At 35.6% G+C, this 16,330-nt stretch overlaps 3 protein-coding genes and 1 long non-coding RNA gene across 7 annotated transcripts; 1 reads left to right on the forward strand and 3 right to left on the reverse strand.

The window, feature by feature from the left end:
* Window positions 1-1,782: 1,782 nt before the first annotated feature.
* LOC140816066 (uncharacterized) lies at window positions 1,783-7,769 on the forward strand. The gene is made up of 4 exons (XM_073175134.1): window positions 1,783-1,994; window positions 2,155-2,256; window positions 4,399-4,889; window positions 7,098-7,769. The coding sequence occupies exons 1-4, from the start codon at window positions 1,895-1,897 to the stop codon at window positions 7,416-7,418; spliced, it is 1,014 nt and encodes a 337-aa protein (XP_073031235.1). The 5' UTR covers window positions 1,783-1,894; the 3' UTR covers window positions 7,419-7,769.
* Window positions 5,390-7,290, reverse strand: LOC140816071 (uncharacterized). The gene is made up of 2 exons (XR_012114487.1): window positions 7,063-7,290; window positions 5,390-6,549 (listed from the first exon to the last, which is right to left on the reverse strand). It is a non-coding gene; the product is annotated as an uncharacterized lncRNA (long non-coding RNA).
* A 658-nt stretch (window positions 7,770-8,427) lies between the features above and the next one.
* On the reverse strand, window positions 8,428-12,709 carry LOC140816075 (uncharacterized). 3 transcript variants are annotated; one of them, XM_073175150.1, is made up of 10 exons: window positions 12,560-12,709; window positions 11,169-12,167; window positions 10,555-10,639; window positions 10,252-10,347; window positions 9,897-10,049; window positions 9,702-9,809; window positions 9,482-9,601; window positions 9,120-9,245; window positions 8,950-9,033; window positions 8,428-8,806 (listed from the first exon to the last, which is right to left on the reverse strand). In XM_073175150.1, the coding sequence occupies exons 2-10, from the start codon at window positions 12,140-12,142 to the stop codon at window positions 8,681-8,683; spliced, it is 1,872 nt and encodes a 623-aa protein (XP_073031251.1). In that variant the 5' UTR covers window positions 12,143-12,167; window positions 12,560-12,709; the 3' UTR covers window positions 8,428-8,680. The 3 variants fall into 3 exon arrangements, with proteins under 3 accessions (XP_073031251.1, XP_073031244.1, XP_073031255.1); XM_073175143.1 differs by lacking the exon at window positions 12,560-12,709 and adding an exon at window positions 12,366-12,516; XM_073175154.1 differs by lacking the exon at window positions 12,560-12,709 and adding an exon at window positions 12,398-12,505.
* Window positions 12,710-13,467: 758 nt separating this feature from the next.
* On the reverse strand, window positions 13,468-16,147 carry LOC140816092 (APO protein 2, chloroplastic-like). 2 transcript variants are annotated; one of them, XM_073175160.1, is made up of 5 exons: window positions 15,995-16,147; window positions 15,623-15,759; window positions 15,034-15,380; window positions 13,925-14,795; window positions 13,471-13,796 (listed from the first exon to the last, which is right to left on the reverse strand). In XM_073175160.1, exons 2-4 carry the CDS (start codon window positions 15,755-15,757, stop codon window positions 13,967-13,969), a joined length of 1,311 nt encoding a protein of 436 aa, XP_073031261.1. In that variant the 5' UTR covers window positions 15,758-15,759; window positions 15,995-16,147; the 3' UTR covers window positions 13,471-13,796; window positions 13,925-13,966. The 2 variants fall into 2 exon arrangements, with proteins under 2 accessions (XP_073031263.1, XP_073031261.1); XM_073175162.1 differs by having other exon boundaries at window positions 13,468-14,795; window positions 15,995-16,106.
* Window positions 16,148-16,330: the final 183 nt, after the last annotated feature.

A 16,330-nucleotide genomic window follows, 5' to 3' on the forward strand; every position in this document is an offset into this window, starting at 1 on the left:
ATACACACACAACTTTTTTTTGAAGCTATTTTCAACTTTTTCATCAATAAATTTTGATCGATATTGTACGGCATCATTTTCAATTTAATCATGGATAAATGAATTTAAAATGAATAAATCATGGTTGAGGACTTAAGGTGTGAATTTTATTTATCACAAGTATGGATTAATCCGTAAAGAGTGCCTATGCACATACAATACAAAAGTCAAAAAGGTTAAGCATTTTCTATAAATGGAACCAACTAATATCTAATCTAATCTATATATATACCTATAAAAGTGTGGATGAAGGGTATTGTTTTCCAATTATACAGTGATAAAATTAACCTTCTATACACACTTCAAGATTAGAATGTAACTCCTATATTAATTTTATTTCTCTCTACATGTTTTTCTATACACACTTCAAGATTAGAATGTAACTCCTATATTAATTTTATTAAATAACTCATCTTTATACTACATTTAAATGTTTTATCCTTTTATTTCTCTCTACATGTTTTTCCAATTATTTTATTGTAATTTTGTAATTATATTAAGTAATAAATTATAGTATCACAAAAATATATATGAACGTCTATTTCTTTTTTTATATTTCAAATTTTAATGATTAAAATCATATAGTTTCAAATCTATATTTAATAATTATTATATGAGTTTATTTGAATGTACGTTTTTTTACATATATTGATTTATTTATTATTTTAAAACTTATTTAACAAGAAATTAACAGTCATCAATGTTAGTTTACGAAAGATCGATATATAGAATTTATTATCCATGATATATAGAATTGTAAAAATAAAAATAAAAAAAAATTTAAGAGGTTAAATTAAATATTATGAGTTATATTTTACTGTCAATATTACTATTTCATTTGTATTAACATTGTTTTTAAGAGTTAGTCATAGTGATTTTAAATTGATAATTATTTGTCTTTAGTACGATTCGCTTTTGTAAATTATGATTTATACATTGGTAAAATACATAATTTGGTTGATTTTTAGGTTATTATGATTTATACATTGTGTTTGAATATATAATTTTTGTTAAAATTTTGTTTCAGTTCATTTTGTTTTATATATTATGTTCATTACAATTTATTATATAACATAAAATCAACTGCTTGAATTTTAATCTGAGAAACAATTTTGAAAGTAAGTTATATAAGTTCTTATAAATCGTCTAATATAATAAGAAATTAAGCTCAGATAAATAACAAAATGATTCAAATTATTTTTTCAAAAGTCATATTTTTTTAATTTTTATAATATAATTGAAATTACGTGCAACGCACGTACATAATGCTAGTAAATAAGAAAAGGACAAAACATCAAACAAAAGTTGGGTTTAATGAGATCCTATCCATGTTGGCATTGCCTCCATGAGAGGATGGATGACCAAGATCTTGCCAAACATACAATTTCAAAAAAAAAAGTGGGTCCTACATATGCATGGACAAATCTTGACCATCCATCCTATAATGGGGGCAATGTCCGCATAGGTAGGATGAAATAAACCTAAAAGTTGTAAAATAATCAATACTAACCAATTTTTGTTCAGGAAACACACATATGGAAACAAATCAACAAGAGTAAGTATCTATATCTAGATAATTTTTAATAAATCAATAACGGAAACGTACCACAAGAATGTTTACTTTATCAAGTTGGTTTCTGAAGATAAAGTCTAAAACACGAGAGTACTTATGGAAATAAAGTCTAGTACGAATTTACGCGTCGATCTTTTCGAATAGGAAAAAGAGATCGTTTTATTTATTTATTTTTCTTTTATTTACTTATCAGTTTGCGTCGATTTGCGGGTCAACCCTTTCAAATTCTCTCTCGCTCAAATTCAGTATTTTGATAGATTTCGTCAGAATCTCCGATAATCGATGATGCAGTCGAATTATCCTCCACCAATCGGCCTACATATACCTCGGCTCATGCCTCAATCCTCCAACCGCAGCCATGTTACTGAATTAGCGCTGCAAGGTGCGTACACTCTCAACGTATTCGTTTATTTGCCCTTTTTTTTAGGTTTTTCTACGATGTTATGACTAAATTTTCTAACAAAATTGGTTTAATTCGAAATTACCCTATTCAGTCACAAATGATGGATGAAATCTCATATTTGTCCAATTTGATTTTGCAGGAACAACCATCGGAGCAGATTATTCCGCGATTGGTAAACACGAGACGATGTCCATTCCTCAGTTCTCCAATTACGGCTATTATGGAGAACTTAAGCCTCAAGGTCCGTGCACATGTCATCTGTATTTGAATTTTATTTTGTCTTACGCAATATTCAATCTTTACTGCTTTTGATTTTTGAAGTGATGTATAGATCAATTATTTGATTTTATACTGAATTAATGAAGATCTTTTTGTCAATTTACAATCTGTGGGAGCGGGTGGAGTTTCTGATATCCACTTACTTAGCTCATCATTGATAATTAAATGAATAAAACTACATATTGCCTTAAGTCGAGAGGCGCCACCAAGCGTATGGCTGAGTGGCCATTTTAAGAGTAAAAAAAGCACCAAATCGCGTGCCTAAGGAAGGTCATATATTTTCCTCTTTTAAAAATTTGATTGAGATTTTCATGTGAAGATCTCGCTGCAAAAAAAAAGGGGGAGGGCCCTTGGATCTATCCTTTGGGCAGAGCGCCCGAATCGTAGCATTGAACAAACTTACAAATAGATTGCAGCTCTAAACTAGGAATCTAGGATATAAATTGCGCCTTAAACTAGAACACTTATTATGGTAAGAAAGAAAATAAAAGTAAAGAAAAAAATCTGTCAGCCATAGCGGATTCCTTAACAACACAAAACACCAAAAATGAAATCTCGATAATCTAGATCACAAAAATAAAAGAATCTGCTATATTGAAAGATTTCCTTACTGCATGCTTAAAATATATACATTGTCGTAAAGTAGCAGACTAGCAGTAGTAGAAACAATAAATACATAAACTGCATCTGGTTTTCCATCTAATTCGAAATGAATGTGAATAAGTTTAAGTATAATTGAAACAATTTAATTGGAAAAAACAGATGAATATCATGAATGAGTTCGTTGGCCCAACTGCTCAAGTTATTTTTCTGTCCAACGGTTATCCTTTATAACTAACAACAAAATGTACCACCATCAGTAAAAAAAATTTGCCATTTTGTCTCAAAATTCCCTTTACTAAGTGGTAATTGATATTGCCGTAAAAGACCCCCTAATCTCTCACTTAACAAATGGCACCATCAAAGTCCTGAATTTATATTACCTGCTGTAATTATCACACTGCAACTATTTACTCGGTGATTCAGCATGAGCAACGAACACCACTTCTATGGCAACATATCTGTGGTACTCTGTTCCGATAGTGGAGGAGTGAGCTGATTCACCTTTGGATGGGACTTCCTTCTTTTCCTTAGACATTAGAGGCAGTGTTGTTGTGTTTATGGTGGACAGTGGCAGAAGATTGGTGGAGATAGGGTAGAAAAGAACCAGTTACATGCTCGAACTTGTCTAAATGATGTTTTGAGTTTGTTAGGCGTAATCTTTATTTTCTGGGTAGATGATGTGATTATAAAGTGATATCTGGCCACTCTCAATTAGTGTTGTTTTTACCTGTTAGTTGTGGGAATGATTTCAGTAATTATCGAGACTTTTGGTTGTTTGTAACCATGCCAAATCTTATGGGAATGTGGTGTGTTATTTACCCTACCTTAATGTTATTATCATTTCTCAAAATTATCTTGGGATAAGTTTGAAGTGGTTTGCAAATTAGTATAATGTGCTTTGGATAATCAAGTTTGCAAAACCTCATATAATGAAAATACAAGGCATGGGTGCCATTTTTCCAACTGTTGCTTTCACACCCCATATGACTTAACTAAATGATATAAGGATGATCTTTGGTGTACTATTACTGTGGAAATTTCTGTCAGATATGATGAAATTTGGAACTTGGAATTCCTCCATATTGGATGGAATGTAATTAAGGACATCTCATGGCTAGAATAGAGTGCTTGAGACATAGATCAAAATTCGTGGTGGGAAATCTCATGATTTGATCATATCAATGTGGGGACTATTTTTTGAATCTCTATGAGTTGGTATGATAATACTTTTTCAAAACTATTACAGATACGATAAATTTGTCTTGAAGTTTTTTCACAAGTCTTGCTTTCAGACCAAGGGATTAATTATTAATACATCAAGTTTGCGATGTGATAGTTTTACTTTCCGTTCGTTTCGATAATAGGATTGTATATTGGCATTTCCAATTGTATTTGATTATTTTGTGTTTCATGTCACTTGGTGAATTAGAAATTAGGTATTGATTTCATCGGCCTCATATTCAGGATTTAGTTTATCAATGTTTTGTTTGAAAATTTTCAGCTGGTTATTTGAGACCAGAAATAGGCTGGAGTCAGCAGGAACACTTTCAATACCATCACCCTCCACCTCACCATCTTGACATGCGAGTGATAACTGAAAGAGAAATTGAAAAGGAACGAATCAGAGAAGAGATGATCCGGTCGGATATTGCAATAAGGCATGTTCTAGAAGCTGAGGTGAGTAGGGTGCTGATGATGGAGAAGGAGTCTGTTCTTCAAAGAGGCAGCAATGGATTTCCATTCTCCTCATTACGGACTTTATTGTTCGAGTCACTGATGAGGCTTCCTTGTTCTGTGACTAGAGTAGAGGAAAGGTGGGTTTTAGTGGATATGATTGCAAAGTTACTCGAGGAGAGAGAGAGGTTGAATGAAATGTGTGAAACTGGAAGATTAGATACTTTGCCATTCCAGAGAGGAACTTCATATTTGAAAGTTTCAGAAGTTAAGCCTGCCGTGCATGAGGATAACAAAGAAGATAAAATTATTTTGCTGGTCAGTATGTATTCCTTGATGTCTGTTTTGTTTTGTGTGTCCTGAGATTCAGATTTTTTGATCTTGAGGGTGTTAAATCCACGTTCCTGGAGGAAAAGAGGTTTAATTTCAAGGTTTTAGCTTACCATGTCAAGTGAATAGATCTCATAAATAACTGCAATCTATTCCTTTCAAATTTCTTAAGAACAAGGTCTCCCTGTTCAGAAATAATTTTTTTTGAAAAGAGGTTTATGATATTAACAGCTTCTTAAATTGAAACTGTAGTTCATTTGACTTCAATACTCTGGCAAAACATTGAATTTGGTTTAACAAATGTATTGATGCCGAATGCTATCACCAGGACACTTGTGACCTTTTTTTTCTATGGTCTCTTACCTTTTCTTAGTCTCTTAATTAGATATCAAACATCTCAGTGCACAACTCTAATCCAGGGATGTTCCATATGCCATGCAAACTGATACATGTTACTTGGAATGTGATCTGAATCTCTTTTTTTACAATTATATATGTGTGTGTGTGTGTGTGCCCGCCCTCTGTGCTTCTATCCTGGCCTAATCCCTGACATCTAACTGCTCCACCACAAGTAAGTTGGCATGTCGGATGTCTGAATCTCGTTGGCATCATAGAGAGACAATATGAGGCAGTCCCAAAACCACAAAGTAGTTGTTATTGGGAAATTATCTATTTTTAGTACCATGTCATGTACCTACATAGTTTCAGTTTGGGAGCATGCATGGTGTGTATTAATCTCTATCAGCAGCTACAGCTATGTTGATCTTTAGGCTTTAATTTTCATTTTCCTGTTTAACTGCTGGTAGCTATTTTATAACGGTTTTTCATTTGCACTATTCTTCTTTTGTACTAAAATCACGCCCTTGCATAGGCAGGGTGTTCACAGACCCCTAACCATGTTAGTGAGAGGAAAGTGGTACTGAAACGAAAGTTCAAAGGTGGATAGGTGATTAGGAGCGATGACCAAGCTGACTATGAATTGAAAATTAAAAACGAAAATACAATTCTTGTTCAATTGATCAGCAACTGGAAACTAGATGTAAGACCCATATGCCTACCTTTTTTGGGTCTGTGATTGGGCTCCATGGGCTATCAAGAGGGCTATGATTTGAAGTGGGGAGTGATGCGAGTGGGCTCGATAGGCTATCAAGAGGGCTGCGATTGCAGGACCCAAAAGGGGTAGCCCATGGGACTTACTCTAGGGAACTATTGTTTGTCGTGTGTCGATCGGACACATGTATAGTTCTGTTGGTGAGCTATATCTACAAAGCAATCAGCTATGACTTGGGTATTCGGAGACAACTATTGGTCTCTGAGGTGAATGTTTTATTTATAAAACCTACTCATTATAGGCAAATAGAGTTGTATGATGCACAAGCATGCCCTGAATTAACACATACAATTGGAACTTGTTGATCCTGAAAACAGAAGGGGTCAGAATGTGTGGTAAGTTCTTTAACACATTATTGTCTGGTAATGGGAAATGTTTCCCAATAGGTTTTGGAATCAAACGGTACATACTAGGATTATGAGACCTAGTGAAATTGAAATTTATTTTAAGGGCAAGTTTTACGAGGCATAATATGCTTTTGAAATAGGGAAACTTCTGTTTCCTTGAAGTTTCGATAGTTGCTCCATCAAAGGTCGTCTTTATGCTTCTCAGTGTTCGAAAATGCGGCTTCCTAGGTGCTAGGCGGAGACCAGCCGCACCGATAAGGTGCCAGGCGGCCAGCCTGGGCTCTAGGCGGCCCTGGGCGTGCCTAGGCAGCCCTGGACGCTCCTAGGCGAGCCTGATTTTTTTTAAAAAAATTTGGGCTTTTTAAAATTTGAACAATAACAAGCCTATTTGAAAAAATAAAAGTTGGGCTAGGTCTGCTTTCCAATCTCTCGTTCCAGAGATTTCTTGGCCGCGATCTTTCTTCCCATTAGAAATATTTTATTGTGAATTTTGGAAGAAATCTGAATTCTTTCTTATTTTATTGAGATAACACGTTAGACTTTGTCGGGAATATTTTGAACGTATTTTAAATTTGATGTTATTGTGTTGAAGTTCTAGTATATGATTTATTATGTTTTGATATCGTAGAATCCGATTAGCGGCGCCTAGTCCCCGCCTAGGCCCTGGGCTGGCGCCCAACTAACGACTAGCGAATTTTATAACCTTGATGCTTCTGATGTTTTTTTCTTTCGTGGTAGCCCAAACCTGATGTCAGTGCTTCTGGATCAAAAAGAGAAGCTGAAACATTGGATGCTTTCATGAAGAAGAAAGCTAAAGTGGAGTGGAGCTGTGCTGTTTGTAAAGTCAATACCTTCAGTGAACGACAGTTAAATGAACACCTTGAGGGAAAAAAACACAAGAATGAGGAGTTCAAAATGCGAAGAGCTCGGAAGGGTAATGAAAACCATAGGATTGGTCGAGCCACTAAATGCAAACCCGCAGCTGAATCTTTGGCATGTGAAAAGCTTATGAAGAAAAGGCGCAGAGCTCGTAAAAGGAGTAAGAAACAGCAATGGTGAGGTCTAATTAATGCAGTCTGACCCTTCTCCGGGTTCTTTTTTATTTCCTATATTCTTTTCATGTTGCCATGCATGCAGTTCATCCAAAAATTTAAATTAAATTCATGATTGAAATTAGTTAAACACATGGCAGCAAAAGAATGAATGTAGTGGGGGATGGAGTCGAAAATGATGCTGAAGATATCATGCGCTAATTTTGATTCCTCGCTTGATTCGGTGGTTTGATATATTACGTGCAAGTATATATAGCTTTAATATATATATCTTGGGTTGATTTCCCTGTTGTCTGAACGAGTGGACTGTCACATGATTTTACCAATTAAAAAAACATATGGCTAAATTGTTTATTCACCGTATCAACTAAAAAAACATATGCCTAAATGGTTTATTCACCGTGAACAAAAAGTGTGTATAATAAGTTTTTATTGACGAGTGTCAATGTACATGACCAAGCTATACCACTTGGATCCATCTTGGGTGTATGACGAAAAAATTTGAAAAATTTATTGAAGATTGGTAGTAATTTATTTTAGGGAGAAGCTGTATTATTAGGTTACAAAATTGACCAAAGTTATAAGTTTATAGTAGTTATCACGCTGAATGCTAGAGAAAGGGGCTTATTTGTGTTAAAACGATAACATATTATTACCTCGAAATTTGTATATCCATATCAAAAAACCTTCACGATTATAATTCATAGAACAAAATTATTACGTAAATTATTAATGAAATTTTAAGAAGAAAATTTAGTTTGAAACAATACTTAAGGTATATATCAATATGATAAATTTAACATACTCAAATTATTAGATACATTTAATAATAAAATATAATTTTGTTAGGGTTTTATTGTTTATGTAGTTATATGAAATACATTCAACATGTGCGAAGTATTAACAAAATTGAAATGAAGTTATTCAGCATATTTTGGTCAGACATTGCTATATTTAATAAATTTGACCACGACAAACAAAATTATATAACAAGTCCTTTCGCCATAAAAATAGAATAATTAGACACGAAATTATATTCAACGAGTTCCGTAATTTCACACAAAAACATTGTATTTGACTGCATTTTCATAGAATAGTATTTCGGAACCCGGATCTCCCCCCGACTTACACATGCACCGACATAATTCACCTTTACTAACAAAGTAGTGAGATCATGGATGGGAAAGTGCAAATAAACCAAGTCCGAGCAACATTACTGTTTCTTACAATCCACGCAATAGTTTCACACAAAATGCATAAACAACTTTGTCATTTCAGAAGGGTCTTCACAATTGACTTCACATTCAGCTTCTTCAGGTCCGTATACGACTGCCCGCACCCAACGAACATCACAGGTGCTCCAGAAACGTAAACCATGGACAGCGCAGCTCCCACCTTGCACCATTTATGACAACCAACAATAATAAAAATTTACGAACTAGATAAATTGCAATTTTATTTTATGTATAACATGAAGTGTTGGCCAAGGAAAATGGAATAATGGGGGAAGATGAAAAGGGTAAAATTAAGGTAGCTACCTTGTCGTCAATGGTATCGAACTTGGTAAGGAGGATTCCATCGATCAATCTTGGATTAGGAGAGGGTGAAAGGTCCCCTAGTTTCTGAAATTGAAGTTCCATCAGAAAAATATTTTATATGCAAGTAGAAAAAAGAGAAGGGTTGAAGGGGGAGTAGAATTCCAATCAACCTGATTGAACTTTGACAATTGATCAACGGCATCGTTCCCCACAAGTGCCTCACCAACAAACAAAATGAGATCTGGAGTGTTAACGTAGATAAGCTTTGACAATGCTCGCATTAATGGTTCATTGTCCTGCATGACATTTTTTAATTATAACACCGTCAAGTAACACATATTTGACAGGGCACATATATGACACAGAAGACTGGACTCCATTACATTTCCTGGTCTTCACTCAATGTAAAACCAGTGTAACAAATATCTATTGATAACAGTGCTCAATCTTTGTTCGTGCTTCGAAAATTTACAGCGATGCAACAGGAGGAGGTAACAAGATGCACATAATAACCATCAAATGAGCTATTTACCTGCATTCTTCCAGCTGTATCCACCAAAACAACATCTGAGCCATTTCGTATGGCCTCTTGAATTGCTTCTTTTGCAACAATTGCAGGATCTTTCTCATAACCCTTCTCAAATATTGGGATCTGGAAAGATTAAGTGCAGATCATTTAATCTAGTTGTAAATGCTATTTCATCAAGAATAACATCTCAAACAAATGTAGGTCACCAACACTTGTGTTCTACCTGGAGCCTACGAGCATGCGTACGCAGCTGCTCAACAGCTCCTGATCTGAATGTGTCACAAGCAGCCATCATCACACTGATTTTATGTTGCTGAAGCCAATATGCAACCTGCACAAAAGAATATTGATCAAAATATGGAAAAAATGCATGGAGCTCATCTGATACTAATTTTATTTCTTTGATAAAAAGCCTAACCTTCGCAAGATTGGTGGACTTTCCAACTCCATTAACCCCAACAAAAACCACAACATATGGTTTCCCTCGTTCCTTAGCAGCATGAACATCTCTCAAAATGTCTATGGATCGCCTGGGAGTTAAAATGCGAACAAGGGCTTCTTCCATAGCTGCCTGGTGTACATCATTAATATCATTAGGTTGATTTTCAAATAGCAAACTTGCTATTAAAGGAACATGAATCTGAAGTTCAGATTCCGAAGTTAGAAGGTAATTTAGCTTAAAAAAACTACAAGGCAAATTTTTTCCCGGAGGAAAATGGTTTCCTTTATGACCAGCTTTTGGATTTTGTAGAGGATGAGGGTTGTTCAAGTACCTGCACAGTTGATGAAATTCTAGTAAAAGAGGCTAGCTTCTTCCCCTCAAGGCTTGCAGCCACCGATTCACAAAGTTTTTCAGCTATTTCCTCTGCCTGCTCAAGCAATCATTTTAAATAAACAGGAAAAATAAACAATAAACATTATGAACACAAGAGAACTCAAGCAAATGAATAGAATGATACACATTTATGTCGAGCAATGGAAATTATTAGCAAGAACATTTTCATGGACCAGTGGTTCAACCTTCCAGGACCAGAAATAAGGGGAGACAACTACACAGGTCAAGAAATCTAACATACCACATTCTTGGTCATAAGCCTGTCCTTGAGAGCCTTAAGAGCTGGTTCCAGATCAGATTTCTCCAAATTTGCTTTTCCTGCAATACTGAACCCACAACAGATATTCAGATGATATTTGCCAACCCCATCACAATGAAGCAAAAGTAAATGTCGCAACTAGCGCGATACATTACAAAATGCCACAAGACAGGACAGCAATGACTGAAGTCATCATTAATAAGCCCCGCATACAAAATCCTCTCTATGCTAAATTAAGCAGCTCTCTGCAAGGTCAATGTTCAGTGACACTGATTTGACAACTGGTGCTGATAGGCCAAGCCTATCACATCAAAGAAACGATGGCCATCGGATAGAAAAATGACATCAATTTCTAGACCTTTAGTCAAAATATTCAATGTTTAAATTTCATAGGCACAATTACTACTTACATGCATGCACCATATGCACACCAACATGACACAGGAAAAAAGATCCACATTTTAAATTAAATGAATTTGTGCTGATAATAAGTACAAAAAAAGTCCCCGACAACATTTCTCCTTTGTAATGTACCAGTGAAAGTTCAGGAAAATAGATATTTTTATCCTTGCTTGCATGCAAGATAGAGAATATACCTCTGAAACATGGATGAGAACCAGCCTTTCTTTCCCATGTTAGCATTGTTATCCTTCCCTGTGTCCTCCTCCTCGGTCTCACTGTCACTACTGAAAATTTCTTCTTTGTCCATCATGCTCTCGCCTTGATCAGTAGCTACAGAAGATGCAATCTCTTCCCCATTCTCACTCACTTGATCTGTAAAATCCAACTTTGGTTCCGGAGGTGAATCATCCCAGACTCTGTTCTTTTTGCTTATCTTCTTTGCTGGTTCGATTTTGGAACCCTTACTTACAACAGTATCTGTTTTCTTTCCACCTTTGGACCTAAGCTTCTGTAACTTATTTACATCAAACGCCCCCGTGTTGGAAGTCCCATTTTCTTTACCAGTGGCATTAATCTTCGCTGGTATTTCCCCTTTCCCAACATGTTTTTTTTTAGAGTTTCCATTTTCCAATTGGCGACCTTCGATCTTGTCACCATCTCCACCATCACTTCCAGATTCATCACCATTCTTTTTTTTATTTCCTCCACCAATAATGCCATTTTGTACCTGTCCTTGCTTCTTACCAAGAGTATTATTAGCAGGCTTCCCAACTTGCTTTGATTTCTTCATTTCCTCGGCACGAGCCTCAGCTTCCTTCTTAAGCTGCTGAAATACGTCATCAAAGTCATAGTACGAAGTTCGTTTCGGATCATAAATCTCCGAGAACTCTCGTTTAACCATAGAAAGCAAATCGTCCACATACAAGAGGTGGAGAATCCTTTGATACACAGCAACAAAGACAAGCCCAAGTTCATTGTGAAATGCCCACCTAAGGGTGTATGAGGCACCAGGTGCGTCATAATTATATGATGCCACTCCAGATCGTTCCTCCAAAAGGCAGGATCTTATTAAGGTGTCAATGGGTGACCCTCTAAGAGCATTTCCAAACTCTTTATACGTCCAGAGGATTAAACCTCCTCTTGTAAATATCAGTAATTGTTCTAACATCTCTAACAAGCAACAAAATTATAACCTGCAAACAGGAAATAAGAAATAAATACTCATAGAACAATACGAATGATCTCAACAACAGACATTAATAACAATAGAATTTTTCGATAGACATCAAATACAAAAACCAATCCAAGAGGACGGAATTTCTCGATCAGGACGACCATACAAGAAAGAAATCAAGATTTTCCCGGTAATTAAACATATTCCTCACACATACTTCGGAAGACAAACAGATCTGAAAATTCGAACCCTAAACGGAATGAATGTAAAGCACAGATCCCACCGGGATAGTAAGATCGAATACAAGAACCGCAGCACATAAAGAGGAAAAAAGTCCGACAATTCAAAAAGAAAAAAATAAAAACCGCGATCGAACTCGTTGATGCGACAGAGAGGGAGGAGGTTTATTACCTTCTTGTCAATTGTCCTTGAATATGGAAATGTTAATAATAAATTAAAAATGGATATTTATAATATAAAACCGAATTGTCAAGTTGCGGTATGGCATTGGATTCCCAATTTGTAGGCCAAAACACGGCTTTGGTCATATCTGGCTCTTCCCTCCCTCACTCATAATAATAATAAAATAATAATAATCTATACTTACTATATATATACATATTTATGAAAGATATCAAAAATAATATCTTTCACTATAATATAATTATAGATCAGATATATCTCATAAAAGAGTCATCTTTTTTAAATGTTCATCATTGAATAGAAAAATGGTGTCCTTTTGTTGGAAATGAGTAAATTTAATTATAACCCAGCCAGTGGCAGGCAGGAGCTTTGCATGTGTGCAAAGATGAAACATTCTTTTCTAAATTGGAAGTTAATAAATGGTGGTGGTTATCTCTCTATATTGAAAATCGAAATATAATTTGATATCAATCACACCAAAGAGAACAATCATATTGTTAATAAGACAGAAGAATAGTCGTTAACAACTTTTTCGATTTTTCTATTTTACACGTGGATTATTTATCGTCGACAATATGATACAATTTTAACATTTGGATCGTAATCATTTAATGTTAACTTCCATTGTTAAGATATGCGAAAAATTACTCCATTGCGAAAATCTACTCCATTTTTTTCCCACAAATAATGAAAGTATTCAATTTGTAGTAGATATATTCGTTTATACCATGCATGATATATGTAAAGAGAATATTTTCTTATATCTCAGCCAAAAAATTTGTATTTATTTGAAAAGATTCAAGAGGCCTCCTTTTTATTGAATGTTTTCTGTTTTTGCACTTGCACTGATAGATTTCATGGTGACGGTTTGAAAGAAGTTAACAAGGAATTATATTAAAAATACTAAAATTGAACTATTACATGAAAATTATGTTAATATACAACTTCAGTCGAAATATATGATATCACCCTACCCTGCATTGATCATCCAAATTCCATCCTCTACTAGATCACATTATTATGTCATATATTTTGCGCCTGGCAAAACTGGGGCCCAAATTCATTCAGAATGTCGTAGACTATAGGTAGAGCTATCAAAACGAACTTGGGCCACGGGCCTCGACCCCTTTTGCAAATTTTCCTATATACCTGGATATTTTTTTGTACTGTGTATGCTTTTGAGATATAACTTCACCAAATTCGGACCGTCATTAGTTAGAGATGCCTGATATTCAAATGCAAAGATTTAAATCCCACTAAAAAGGGATCTCCCATATAAAAATTCAAATTGAAGACTTACTTCTGTCTATTGCTTTTTGTATAATATAAACTAATTCAAAGCACCAGAGTTACCTACAAAAACCTCAGCTATGGAAGAGGGAATGAACAAGGACACTAAACAACCATTTCAGCTTCCCTAACATCTGTTGGAATCCCGATATCCAATCTCATTGTAGCTTTGTACTGATCGGGCACATCAGCACCAGCCTGTGCACAAATTTCTACCACTGCAGGGGCCTGTCCATAAAAGTTTCTAAGCTCCCGTTGCAGTGGTTTTTCGACATCAGGAACATGCCAAACAAATTTGGGGGGTATCAAATCATCAAGAACTGATGCTTGCCATCCATGTTGCCCATTACGCTGTTGGTGCTTGTGAGCACCACAGTTCTGTGCTTTGTGTCCCGTCGGACCAACATGAACTTCAGGACAATAACCACATGCCCGTACTGGGTACATCTTCACTAGCCGCTTAGCTCCCTCCCTCATTTCTTCCCATGCTTGAAGAGTTTCCACCGCAAGCAAAATTGTTTCTTCTTTGCTGGATGGTGGTAAGATCGCAGAGTCTGGTATTTCATCCAGTATTGGAGTTTTTGGAACTTCTGGGTCTTGATCTGGTAGTTCACTTTCATCTGCATCGACGAATTCCTTTTTGCCAATGCGTATGATAGGTTTTCTTCTCCTTTTAGTTGGATATTCGGGCAAGTCGACTCCTGCTTGTATGCAGAGCTCCACAACTGCAGGTATTCTTGGAACCGAAAATCTTTCCTCATGAGGAATCCTCTTTCCAAGACGATCATACAAGTGGTAGGCATCAACAGGTATCAATATGTCCTCAAGAACTGTTTCCCCCCACTCATGATGCCCTTTACGAGCAGAAGATTGTGGTCCTGTACAAGATTTGAAAGGATGCCCGACAGTACCCACATGAATTTCACTACACCACCTGCAAGCATTGCAACATCATAAAATCAATCATAGAATTGATAGGTCTTAAATATTTGGTATCATTATTTTACCAACAATTACAGTCGCTTGTTACTTGCATGATCCAGGGAAAATGGCAAATGAAGGAGTAGGATTTTAGTTCAAGATACATGAAAACGAAAACCCAAAAGGTGTTGGAGAATAATATACACAGTTCTAACTAGTAATAAAATAGCATGACAATGGATGAAGAATACTTGCAAGTATGGACAGGCACCACTTTCAAAAGCTTCTTGAGATTGTTGATAAGTTTTATTCTCGTATTCATGACGCTGTAAGCAAGAGGAATTAGTCTTTGAACCACCAATCCTCTTTTGGGAGGAGGAATTCCACTACGCTGGTCCTTGTTTTTAAACCTCTGCCTAGCAGCTCGTCTTAACTCAATTATGGGAATAGGAAATGGTTTCTTCTCTTTTTTGGAATAATAACGAGGAAAATCTGTATTCTGAGGATAATCGCATTTAGTGACCTCAGCTTGGAAATGATTCAGGTGCCGTGAGGAAATTCCAAGCTTGAATTGGAGTGTAAGTCCACCGAAACTGTTCTGCAAGCAACATATTAAAGCTAACCCATTATTTCACCCAATTATCATACAAATGGGATCGAGTGGCTAAATTTTGGATTCTTAAAAAGCTGAAAAAACGGGAAGATTCAAAGAGAAGCAGTGAAGCACAACCATTCTTTAAGTGAATAACATTTCAAAATGCTTTACAATTAACATAGAAAAATAAAAAAGTAAAGGTTTAATAAGCAGTTTAACAAGATCATACAGGGAGCGAACTGTACCTTCAAAGATTCGAGCAAACTGAGGCCTTGCTGTGAGTTGTGCTTTAGAATATCAACTCTTTCAAGTGCATTCCTCCTTTCACAATGCACAAGAGCAGGACTACTCAACTGGAAATGTACATATCCAAAACTCATACCTGAAATCAGAAACAAATAGAATTCAAATTGTGTATTCTGAAATCTTCAACAGATATCAGGTTACCAAATCCCCACCTTCCAATCAGCCAAGTAAATCCCCATCATTAAATGCCAAAAAGATACTACATACGTTCACGGTACAAATATTTGCTCACATAATCGAATGAGGGAAAAAAGGGCAGCTCAAATTGAAAGGATAATTCGAAAAGTATTACTGAAAAACATTCGACGAACCTGAACGAAGAATCTTGATCAGAGATTCGTAACCTGTCTTCAGTTTCTTGTTTCCTCTCCGAAGTTGACGATGGATTTCTAATGATAAGGATAAGGGTAATTTAACGGCCCCTCGAATAGCCGGGGTTCATAACTCCGGTTCTCTCCAAAACCGGGATTTGGGTTTTAGCCTCGGTTCCTTGTTAAAAGAGAGCACCCTTTCTGGATTAAAGAAAATTAACAATAAAGGATATATATATATATATATATATATATATATAGAAATCTTTATCAGGCAAAAAAATCAAATCTAAATCAATCATTAAACAAATAAAAATATAATGTTTATATATTATG

This window comes from Primulina eburnea, chromosome 2 (genome assembly GCF_022965805.1).
Source record: "Primulina eburnea isolate SZY01 chromosome 2, ASM2296580v1, whole genome shotgun sequence".
Taxonomy (NCBI): domain Eukaryota; kingdom Viridiplantae; phylum Streptophyta; class Magnoliopsida; order Lamiales; family Gesneriaceae; genus Primulina; species Primulina eburnea.

Excerpts from the sequence above, each read along its gene's own strand:
- LOC140816075 (XM_073175150.1), bottom strand. The coding sequence starts at position 12,142 with ATGTTAGAACAATTACTGATATTTACAAGAGGAGGTTTAATCCTCTGG. Across the intron at positions 10,640-11,168 it reads TTCTCATCCATGTTTCAGAG|TATTGCAGGAAAAGCAAATT; the intron begins GTATATTCTCTA and ends TTGTGGGTTCAG. Across the intron at positions 9,246-9,481 it reads ATACAGCTGGAAGAATGCAG|GACAATGAACCATTAATGCG; the intron begins GTAAATAGCTCA and ends AATGTCATGCAG.
- LOC140816066 (XM_073175134.1), top strand. The coding sequence starts at position 1,895 with ATGATGCAGTCGAATTATCCTCCACCAATCGGCCTACATATACCTCGG. Across the intron at positions 1,995-2,154 it reads TACTGAATTAGCGCTGCAAG|GAACAACCATCGGAGCAGAT; the intron begins GTGCGTACACTC and ends TTGATTTTGCAG. Across the intron at positions 2,257-4,398 it reads TGGAGAACTTAAGCCTCAAG|CTGGTTATTTGAGACCAGAA; the intron begins GTCCGTGCACAT and ends GAAAATTTTCAG.
- LOC140816092 (XM_073175162.1), bottom strand. The coding sequence starts at position 15,757 with ATGAGTTTTGGATATGTACATTTCCAGTTGAGTAGTCCTGCTCTTGTG. Across the intron at positions 15,381-15,622 it reads GTTTGCTCGAATCTTTGAAG|AACAGTTTCGGTGGACTTAC; the intron begins GTACAGTTCGCT and ends TGTTGCTTGCAG. Across the intron at positions 14,796-15,033 it reads GTGCCTGTCCATACTTGCAA|GTGGTGTAGTGAAATTCATG; the intron begins GTATTCTTCATC and ends CAATGCTTGCAG.